At 45.0% G+C, this 12,230-nt stretch overlaps 1 protein-coding gene across 1 annotated transcript in view; it reads right to left on the bottom strand.

The window, feature by feature from the left end:
* PINX1 (PIN2 (TERF1) interacting telomerase inhibitor 1) overlaps positions 1–12,230 on the bottom strand; it is a 154,995-nt gene that overhangs the window by 97,167 nt on the left and 45,598 nt on the right. Inside the window, exon 6 of the mRNA XM_075338836.1 lies at positions 179–258. Within this exon, the coding sequence (XP_075194951.1) occupies positions 179–258 (80 nt within the window). The remainder of the gene's footprint in view (positions 1–178; positions 259–12,230) is intronic.

The following is a 12,230-nucleotide window of genomic DNA, read 5'->3' as shown; positions in this document are numbered from 1 at the left end:
GCTATAGTAGTGAGACACCGGACAGCATGTACCGCTCTCACACGGGAGACTGGTCCCTCTGATCCACTAATAATGACGCACTCTGATGAATGGACCGGTACATGGGCCTCATCGGTGTGGACAGATCAGGAAATACATAGGGGACATCAGGCCTCGGACGTGGAGAATGCGACATTACCTGAGGCGACTTCTTGACTCTTTCTCGTTTTCCGAAAATGCATGCGAGGTCGGTGTCACTGCGGCAAGAGAGGTCCTTCCCTGGTGGAAAGAGAAGACGAAGCGGTGTAAAGTCACTTATTTATCGGAAAACTACAGGATAGGAGGATTGCAAAATTACCACCGAAAATGCAAACCCTCTTTGTAAGGTAGATTTTCTGACCTCCCACCCTACATCCATGGATATTAATATGACATTGTCCCCTCTGCAGATAGAATGGCCCCTGTTCTACAAGGTTTTGGAGGAGTCTGTGGGAATTTTTTCTCCTTCATCTAGAAGAGCATTTGTGAGGTGACCCTGATGTTGGGGGGCCGGGGTCACAGTCTCCATTATTGGATGGGGCTGAGGTCTGGGCTCTGTGCAGCATCATGTTCTCCCCACCATGTCTGTATGGAGCTTGTGCACTGGGCTCAGTCATGGGGAACAGGAAAGTGTCTTCCCCAAACTGTTCCCACAAAGCAGAAGCTACAATTGTCCACAATGTCTTAAGATTTCCTTTCATTGGAGCCAAGAGGCCGCGGCCGCCCCCTGATAACAGCCCAGAGCCTCCTCCTCCACCATCTGTACAGCACAATGCAGTCAGGGGTAACGTCCTCCATTCCCCAAACCCAGACTCCTCCATCAGACGCAGATCGAGCAGTGTGATCCGTCACTGCACAGAACACGTCTCCTCCAGAGTCCAGAGGTGGTGTTTTTAAACTGCTCCATCCGACGCTCGGCATTGTGTTTGGTGATGTACGGCTCGGCATTGTGCTTGGTGATGTACGGCTCGGCATTGTGCTTGGTGATGTACGGCTCGGCATTGTGCTTGGTGATGTACGGCTCGGCATTGTGCTTGGTGATGTACGGCTCGGCATTGTGCTTGGTGATGTACGGCTCGGCATTGTGCTTGGTGATGTACGGCTCGGGATTGTGCTTGGTGATGTACGGCTCGGCATTGTGCTTGGTGATGCACGGCTCGGCATTGTGGTTGGTGATGCACGGCTCGGCATTGTGCTTGGTGATGCACGGCTCGGCATTGTGCTTGGTGATGCACGGCTCGGCATTGTGCTTGGTGATGCACGGCTCGGCATTGTGCTTGGTGATGTACGGCTCGGCATTGTGCTTGGTGATGTACGGCTCGGCATTGTGCTTGGTGATGTACGGCTCGGCATTGTGCTTGGTGAAGTAGGGCTCGGCATTGTGCTTGGTGATGTAGGGCTCGGCATTGTGCTTGGTGATGTACGGCTCGGCATTGTGCTTGGTGATGCACGGCTCGGCATTGTGCTTGGTGATGTATGGCTCGGCATTGTGCTTGGTGATGTATGGCTCAGCATTGTGCTTGGTGATGTATGGCTCAGCATTGTGCTTGGTGATGCACGGCTCGGCATTGTGCTTGGTGATGTATGGCTCAGCATTGTGCTTGGTGATGCACGGCTCGGCATTGTGCTTGGTGATGTACGGCTCAGCATTGTGCTTGGTGATGTATGGCTCAGCATTGTGCTTGGTGATGTATGGCTCGGCATTGTGCTTGGTGATGTACGGCTCGGCATTGTGTTTGGTGATGTATGGCTCGGCATTGTGTTTGGTGATGTATGGCTCGGCATTGTGCTTGGTGATGCACGGCTCGGCATTGTGCTTGGTGATGTATGGCTCAGCATTGTGCTTGGTGATGTATGGCTCGGCATTGTGCTTGGTGATGCACGGCTCGGCATTGTGCTTGGTGATGCACGGCTCGGCATTGTGCTTGGTGATGTATGGCTCGGCATTGTGCTTGGTGATGTATGGCTCAGCATTGTGCTTGGTGATGCACGGCTCTGCATTGTGCTTGGTGATGCACGGCTCTGCATTGTGCTTGGTGATGTATGGCTCAGCATTGTGCTTGGTGATGTACGGCTCGGCATTGTGCTTGGTGATGTACGGCTCGGCATTGTGCTTGGTGATGCACGGCTCGGCATTGTGCTTGGTGATGTATGGCTCAGCATTGTGCTTGGTGATGCACTGCTCTGCATTGTGCTTGGTGATGTATGGCTCGGCATTGTGCTTGGTGATGTACGGCTCGGCATTGTGCTTGGTGATGTACGGCTCGGCATTGTGCTTGGTGATGCACAGCGGCAGCTGTTCGGTCATGAAGCCCCCCCGTGAATGCAGAGTTTCTGCTGATGTTACCAGGCCGCTCTGTCATATGGTAGTACAGCCAGAGGGCATGGAGGGCAGAGGTTATATACATATGCATGGGGGGCAAGGGAGCTGTATGGGATACACCGGGGTGCCGGATATAATACACTGGGGGCAGGGGGGGGGGGGGGGCCAGGCATACACAGAGGTGGCTGCATGTGATACAATGGGGGGGAAGGGGGGGGGCGCATGTGATACACCAGGGAGGCGAGGGGGGGGCTGGATGCTTTACACCAAGTGGGGCCGCATTTTATAAATTGGGGGGGGATGAGGGGGCAAGGTGTGATATAACAGGGGGTCGGATGCAATACACTGGGGTGGGGGGGGGGGAGGTTGAGGGAGATGAATACGATATACCAGTGGAATTGGGGCTGGACGTTATACCCTGGAGGCAATGGGACTGAATGAAAAACGTGAAGAAGTCAATGATTAAGACACGTTCCCAACTTCTCCCCACAGCGCATTTCTTCCCAGACTTCTTCATGCGTGTGACATTTACTTACAGCACCACCTGGTGGTCAAAGTTCACATTGCCTTATTGTCAGAGAACAAGGAAAAAAGGGGGTGGGGGGGGTCACAAGCTCAGGACTCTTTTTTTGCAGAACAGTACAACTGAGGTCGCCCCTGGGGCTGAGCTGTAATACTACACATGGCCTGTAAACAGAAGTGGCGCCATTCTTAGGAAATTAAAAAAGTGACTTTTTGTAAAATCCTAGCGACGTTGCAAACCAAACATTGTGTAAGGAGAAAGAACCCGAGTAGAGAGGTGACCGTGCCCCATCTCCTGCCAAATCCAGGCAGAGGCCATCTAATCCGAGGTGATCAGAACAGGAATCGGGAATGAGGTTTATGGGTCGGAGTCTCCCATGCTCTCGTCTATGACTCACGGCTGAAGCTCATCAATTACTACGGATTAATGTGAACGGATTCCTCAAGGAAAAAAAAAAAAACAACTTTCTCCACCTCTGATATAATGCTATACGGCTTCACTATAAGTCATTTTTTTTTCTAAAAAACCTGTTAGGCAATGAGGAAAGCAATTAAGGGAAAACATAGCAGAACGATGAGGTCACCGCTCTGAAAATGGGTGAGACCGACAAATCCTTGTGTCATCGGAATGACTTTGAGCGAAGAATTGAGCAACGGAGCGTCAGCACAAAAAAAACAAAAAAAAAAAAAAAAAAATCACAAATTTTATCTGACCATCTAATCTGTATTGGGGTGTCCTGACTTTTCCCCCAGACAGCACTTGTTGAAAGTATAGTTAAATGAATAAATATGGATCAGTCCTATCGGTTTACAACATGCCCAACCTTCTGTTGTTACAAGAGATTCTTAAACCGGACCTGTCACTTTCCACGAGGTCGTTTTTTTTTTCTTCTTTTTATCCTTATGTTCTCTGCCATTGTTTCTCTTATTCCAGAGATATGATCCCCTTTTCTGTTTACAAATCGTTTTTTTTGTTTTTTTTTAATCTAAATGGGCGTAATCCTATGGGAACATTTGGATAGCCACTCCCCATTGGCTAAGAAAACTGGATTTACAGACAGATAAGAGGGGACCATATCTCAGAAATACGTCACTCTTATTTTCTTGGCTGTATGAATTTAATCCATACCCCCCCCACAAAAAAAAAATAAAAGACGCGTTTCGGCTAAACAGCTTCTCAAACATTGTGCCTGAAAAAGAGCTGTTCAGGCGAAACGTGTCACTTTTTTAAAAGCGATCATGATCTTTTTTCTATCGATTTAAAAAAAAAAAATGGAAGTGACGCGTTTCGGCTAAACAGCCTCAAACATTGTGCCTGAAAAAGAGCTGTTCAGGCGAAACGCGTCACTTCTTTTTAAATCAATGATGATCTTTTTTCTATTTAAAAAAAAAAAAAAAAAAAAGGAAGTGACTCGTTTCGGCTAAACAGCCTCAAACATTGTGCCTGAGAAAAGCTGTTCAGGCGAAACGCATCACTTTTTTCTTATAAATCGATCATGATGATCTTTTTTCTATCGATTTAAAAAAAACAAACCAAAAACGTTCATATCGTGTCTGAGAAAAGCTGTTCAGCCAAAACGCGTCACTTTTTTGGTTGATAAATCGATAGAAAAAAAGATCACGGTAATTTTCTTGGCTGTATGAATTTAATACATTTTTCTCAACTTTTTTTTTTTTTAAAAAATAGTGACGCGTTTCAACAAAAGCCTCTCAAACATTGTCTGAGAAAATCTATTTAGCCGAAGCGCGTCTAAAAAAAACAACTTATTTTTTTGGCTGTATGAATTTAATCCACTTTTTCAATCAACTTTTCCCAGAAAAGTGACACATTTCAGCGAAACAACCTTTCTCAAACATTATATTGCCTGAGAAAAGCTGTTTAGCTGAAACGCGTCACTATTAAAAATAAAAAAGAAAATCTTTAGCAAAAAAAAAAAAAGTGACTCATTTTCTTGGCTGTATGAATTTAATCCATTTCAATCAATCACCCCCCCCCTCCAAAAAAAGGGATGCGTTTTGGCTAAACAGTCTTTCTTAAACATGATATTGTGTCTGAGAAAGGCGGTTTATCCAAAATGAGTCATTTTTTTGGGGGAGGGGGGGAGAAATCAATTGTAAAAAATGGATTAAATTAAAGCAAGAAAATACGAGTGAAGGTCTGCGTTTTTTTTCTATCGATTCTTCAAAAAAAGAGTGACGCGTTTTGGCTAAAAAGGCTCAGAAATAGGTTTGAGAAAAGCTCTGAAACGCGTCTTTTTTTTTATTTGATTGAAAAAAAAGGCTTAAATTCATACAGCCAAGAAAATAACTGTCTTTTTTTTTCTATCAATAAAAAAAAAAAAGTGACATTTCAATAAAACAGCTTTTGTCAGACACTATGTTTGAGAAAGACTAGCCGAAATCTGTCAATTATTTTTTTTTAAAAAGCGATAAAAAAAACAACTTATTTTCTTCACTGTATGAATTTAATACATTCTTAATAAAAAAAAAAAAAAAAAAAAGGGATGCGTTTCGGCTAAACAGCCTTTCTCAAACATGATACTGTGTCCTAGAAAGGCTGTTTAGCCGAAACGTGTCAATTTTTTTTCGGAGGGGGGGGGGAAAAAAATCAATGGATTAAATTCATACAGGAAAGAAGAGTGACGGTCTTTTTTTTTTTTTTTTTAAAAAAAAAAAAATAGAATAAAGTGTGACGCGTTTTGGCTAACCAGCCAGACACAATAGCATGTTTGAGAAAGGCTCTTTAGCTGAAACGTGTCACTTTAAAAACAAAAAAAAAACTATTGGAAAAAAAATTGATTAAATTCATACAGAAAGAAAAATCGGCGTGTCCTGAGCACCTACATTTTATCATCCATAGACCTGAGCACCTACATTTTATCATCCATAGACCTGAGCACCTACATTTTATCATCCATAGACCTGATCACCTACATTTTATCATCCATAGACCTGATCACCTACATTTTATCATCCACAGACCTGATCACCTACATTTTATCATCCATAGACCTGAGCACCTACATTTTATCATCCATAGACCTGAGCACCTACATTTTAGCATCCACAGACATGAGCACCTATATTTTATCATCCACAGATATGAGCACCTACATTTTATCATCCATAGACATGAGCACCTACATTTTATCATCCACAGACCTGAGCACCTACATTTTATCATCCACAGACATGAGCACCTACATTTTATCACCCACAGACCTGATCACCTACATTTTATCATCTACAGACCTGATCACCTACATTTTATCATCCACAGACCTGAGCACCTACATTTTATCATCCACAGACCTGAACACCTACATTTTATCATCCACAGACCTGAGCACCTACATTTTATCATCCACAGACCTGAGCACCCACATTTTATCATCCACAGACCTGAGCACCCACATTTTATCATCCACAGACATGAGCACCCACATTTTATCATCCACAGACATTAGTACCTACATTTTATCATCCATAGACCTGAGCACCTACATTTTATCATCCATAGACCTGAGCACCTACATTTTATCATCCATAGACCTGAGCACCTACATTTAATTTTATGCATAGACCTAAGCACCTACATTTTTACCTACATTTTATCATCCACAGACCTGAGCACCTACATTTTATCATCCACAGACCTGAGCACCTACATTTTATCATCCATAGACCTGAGCACCTACATTTTATCATCCACAGACCTGAGCACCTACATTTTATCATCCATAGACCTGAGCACCTACATTTTATTACCCACAGACATGAGCACCTACATTTTATCATCCACAGACATGAGTACCTACATTTTATCATCCATAGACCTGAGCACCTACATTTTATCATCCATAGACCTGAGCACCTACATTTTATCATCCATAGACCTGAGCACCTACATTTTATCATCCATAGACCTGAGCACCTACATTTTATCATCCATAGACCTGAGCACCTACATTTTATCATCCATAGACCTGAGCACCTACATTTTATCATCCATAGACCTGAGCACCTACATTTTTTTTCATCCATAGACCTGAGCACCTACATTTTATTTCATCTCTAGACCTGAGCACCTACATCTTATCATCCATAGACCTCAGCACCTATATTTTTTTCAAATTTTTTCATCCATAGGCCCCCGCATCCACATTTCTTCCCATCCATGACCTGAGCACCTACATTTTTTTTTCATCCCTAATTATGAGCACCTATATTTTTTTATCCATAGACCTGAGCACCTACATTTTATTTTATGCATAGCCCTGAGCACCTACATTTTACCATCCATAGACCTGAGCACCTACATTTTACCATCCATAGACCTGAGCACCTACATTTTACCATCCATAGACCTGAGCACCTACATTTTACCATCCATAGACCTGAGCACCTACATTTTACCATCCATAGACCTGAGCACCTACATTTTACCATCCATAGACCTGAGCACCTACATTTTACCATCCATAGACCTGAGCACCTACATTTTACCATCCATAGACCTGAGCACCTACATTTTACCATCCATAGACCTGAGCACCTACATTTTACCATCCATAGACCTGAGCACCTACATTTTACCATCCATAGACCTGAGCACCTACATTTTACCATCCATAGACCTGAGCACCTACATTTTACCATCCATAGACCTGAGCACCTACATTTTACCATCCATAGACCTGAGCACCTACATTTTACCATCCATAGACCTGAGCACCTACATTTTACCATCCATAGACCTGAGCACCTACATTTTATCATCCACAGACCTGAGCACCTACATTTTATCATCCATAGACCTGAGCACCTACATTTTATCACCCACAGACATGAGCACCTACATTTTATCATCCACAGACATGAGTACCTACATTTTATAATCCATAGACCTGAGCACCTACATTTTTTTTCATACATACACCTGAGCACCTACATTTTATTTCATGCATAGACCTGAGCACCTACATTTTTTGTCATCTCTAGACCTGAGCACCTACATCTTATCATCCATAGACCTCAGCACCTATATTTTTTCACATTTTTTCATCCATAGGCCCCCGCATCCACATTTTTTCCCATCCATGACCTGAGCACCTACATTTTTTTTTCATCCCTAATTATGAGCACCTATATTTTTTTATCCATAGACCTGAGCACCTACATTTTATTTTATGCATAGCCCTGAGCACCTACATTTTACCATCCATAGACCTGAGCACCTACATTTTACCATCCATAGATCTGAGCACCTACATTTTACCATCCATAGACCTGAGCACCTACATTTTACCATCCATAGACCTGAGCACCTACATTTTACCATCCATAGACCTGAGCACCTACATTTTACCATCCATAGACCTGAGCACCTACATTTTACCATCCATAGACCTGAGCACCTACATTTTACCATCCATAGACCTGAGCACCTACATTTTACCATCCATAGACCTGAGCACCTACATTTTACCATCCATAGACCTGAGCATCTACATTTTATCATCCATGGACCTGAGCATCTACATTTTTTTCATCCATAGACCTGAGCACCTACATTTTATTTTATGCATAGCCCTGAGCACCTACATTTTACCATCCATAGACCTGAGCACCTACATTTTACCATCCATAGACCTGAGCACCTACATTTTACCATCCATAGACCTGAGCACCTACATTTTACCATCCATAGACCTGAGCACCTACATTTTACCATCCATAGACCTGAGCACCAACATTTTACCATCCATAGACCTGAGCATCTACATTTTATCATCCATGGACCTGAGCACCTACATTTTTTCATCCATAGACCTGAGCACCTACATTTTTTCATCCATAGACCTGAGCACCTACATTTTACCATCCATAGACCTGAGCACCTACATTTTACCATCCATAGACCTGAGCACCTACATTTTTTCATCCATAGACCTGAGCACCTACATTTTTTCATCCATAGACCCCCGTGCCTACATTTTATCATCCACAGACCTGAGCACCTACATTTTTTCATCCATAGACCTGGGCACATTTTTATTGGAGTGTCACCTAGAATTCACTTTTGATATTCAGTAATGGAGAGGGACAGGAGCAAAAGAATAGCGCCCGATTCGGGAGAACAGCGCCAGTTACACTAAATAATAAAAAAAAATAAAAATCATATTTACGACAACTGACCAATCCTCTTTTGACAGTAAACATGCATGCTCACCAAGTTGAGTGTGCATGTTTATAATGGGGTCAGGCACCACACCGAGCATGATTATGGCGGCATATTATGAATGAACACTGTCTTTCTTTTATTTATGGTCTGTGTTGAGTGTTTGGATAGGGTTCCTCACCCGACAATGTTTTTTTTAGACTTTCTCAGGGAAGTTGTGATATATTCGGTGCAGTCACACTGATCACTTGTTTTGGATTACGAGAATAACTTCCTCTAACTCCGATGAGGATTAAGATTAAGATGAGGGAGAAAGTTTTTAGCAGCTCCAAGAAACAGGTTGGGTCCGTTCATTCTTAGGTGACACTCGGAGCGATGGAGGAAGCTGCGGTGCCGGTGACTTTTGAGCTTGTCGGGGTCATTGAGGAATGCGGAGGGGCGTGTGATCCACGGGAGTGCAGGTATTTATATAATTATGTCATTATAGCAGCTGCGCACCTCACCTTCTGCCTAATCCGCGGGTTTGTCAGAGAAGAGATCCACCCATTGCAACATCTGCTCGTCAACATGACGCAATGGGACAGGCGCCCGGCTAGCTGTGACCGAGAAGCATCAAGTGAACGGTTCCCAGGGAGCCCATGAGACGCATGCACAGAGGAGGCACGAGCAATGGCGACCGGCTGAAGACAACATGGTGCAAATAAAGAGTTATAGTTAGTGTTGAGCGGACCCGGATCTGAAAAATCCCGATCAGCACGGTTCGAGGTTCCGATCCGAGTCCGACCAGTACCCGGGATCCGGGGAGCACGATCTGGATGAGTTGTTTTTTTTTTCTCTCTCTCTCGTCCCGGATCAGACTCCCCATTCATTTACATAGCCGCGGATTCCGGATCGGATCCGGACATCGGCGTCAACCCGATCCGGATCCGTAGGACCCGGATTATAGCCGATCCGCTCAACTCTAGTTATAGTTACTGAAACAATCCACTATGTTACTTAAGCCAGCTTTACACCTTACAATTAGGTATGCGATCTCGCATGCGATGTGACACGCCCAGGGCGCATATGTGATTGAATGAGATTGCACGTAGGTCGTTCATTTGCTGTCACACGTGCGTTAGTAGTCTATGTTAAATTGGTCAATTTTGTGTGCGCTCCTTTAGATCATGTGCTCTGCGACGTATGCATTGGACACCCTTTTTTTTTTTTATTTATTGACTTGCCAAGCGTGTGTAATGTGTAGGGATGCGTTTTTACTATGTCATCTGCCATTCAGCTCTGCTACATGGCCGCTAACAGCAGACACAGACTGCCATGTAGCAGAGCTGAATGGCAGATGACAGCAGACACAGACAGAGCCGCACTGTCAGAATGAACTCGGGTGAACCTCACCCGACTTCATGGTCATGCTGCGGCTCTGTCTGTGCCGCGTCCTGATTAGCGGTCACCAGTGAAGGACTCACCGGTGACCGCTAAACTCCTGAGTAAGTGAATTGAGCAGCCCTCTCTCATACTCACCGATCCCCGGCTCTGCACGGCATTCACACTGCTCCGGCGGCTTTTACTGTTTTGAAAAAGCCGGCCGCCCATTAAACAATCTCGTATTCCCTGCTTTACCCGCCCACCGGCGCCTATGATTGGTTACAGTGAGACACGCCCCCACACTGAGTGACAGGTGTCACACTGCACCCAATCACAGCAGCCGGTGGGCGTGTCTATACTGTGTAGTGAAATAAATAATTAAATAATTAAAAAAAACGGCGTGCGGTCCCCCCCAATTTTAAAACCAGCCAGATAAAGCCATACGGCTGAAGGCTGGTATTCTCAGGATGGGGAGCTCCACGTTATGGGGAGCCCCCCAGCCTAACAATATCAGCCAACAGCCGCCCAGAATTGCCGCATACATTATATGCGACAGTTCTGGGATTGTACCCGGCTCTTCCCGATTTTCCCTGGTGCGTTGGCAAATCGGGGTAATAAGGAGTTATTGGCAGCCCATAGCTGCCAATAAGTCCTAGATTAATCATGTCAGGCGTCTATGAGACACCTTCCATGATTAATCTGTAAATTACAGTAAATAAACACACACACCCGAAAAATCCTTTATTAGAAATAAAAAACACAAACATATACCCTGGTTCACCACTTTAATCAGCCCCAAAAAGCCCTCCTTGTCCGGCGTACTCCAGGATGGTCCAGCGTCGCGTCCAGCTGTGCTGCATGGAGGTGACCGGAGCTGCAGAATACATCGCCGCTCCTGTCACCTCCACACAGCTAATGAAGACAGCCGGCGATCAGCTAAGCTGTCACTGAGGTTATCGCTGTCACTGGATCCAGAGGTGGATGCAGCGGTGGCCGCGGGTAAGCTCAGTGACCGCTCAGCTGATCGCGCTACTCACCGCTGCTCCTCTCACCTCCACGCAGCAACTGAGGTGAGTAGCGCGATCAGCTGAGCTGTCACTGAGGTTACCCGCGGCCACCGCTGCATCCACCTCTGGATCCAGTGACAGCGGGTAACCTCAGTGACAGCTCAGCTGATCGCCGGCTGTCTTCATTTGCTGTGTGGAGGTGACCGGAGCGGCTGTGTCTTCTGCAGCTCCGGTCACCTCCATGCAGCAGAGCTGGAAGTGACGCTGGACCATCCTGGATTACGCCGGACATGGAGGGCTTTTTGGGGCTGATTAAAGTGGTGAACCAGGGTATATGTTTGTGTTTTTTATTTCTAATAAAGGGTTTTTTCGGGTGTGTGTGTTTATTTACTGTAATTTACAGATTAATCATGGAGGGTGTCTCATAGACGCCTGACATGATTAATCTAGGACTTATTGGCAGCTATGGGCTGCCAATAACTCCTTATTACCCCGATTTGCCAACGCACCAGGGCAAATCGGGAAGAGCCGGGTACAGTCCCAGAACTGTCGCATATAATGTATGCGACAATTCTGGGCGGCTGTTGGCTGATATTGTTAGGCTGGGGGGCTCCCCATAACGTGGAGCTCCCCATCCTGAGAATACCAGCCTTCAGCCGTATGGCTTTATCTGGCTGGTTTTAAAATTGGGGGGGACCGCACGCCGTTTTTTTTAATTATTTAATTATTTATTTCACTGCACAGTATAGACACGCCCACCGGCTGCTGTGATTGGGTGCAGTGTGACACCTGTCACTCAGCGTGGGGGCATGTCTCA

The sequence above is a fragment of the Anomaloglossus baeobatrachus genome, chromosome 3 (assembly GCF_048569485.1).
Source record: "Anomaloglossus baeobatrachus isolate aAnoBae1 chromosome 3, aAnoBae1.hap1, whole genome shotgun sequence".
In the NCBI taxonomy this organism is placed as follows: Eukaryota; Metazoa; Chordata; class Amphibia; order Anura; family Aromobatidae; genus Anomaloglossus; species Anomaloglossus baeobatrachus.
The sequence above is the reverse complement of the archived record's forward strand: the minus strand, read 5'-3'. Positions and strand labels throughout refer to the sequence as shown.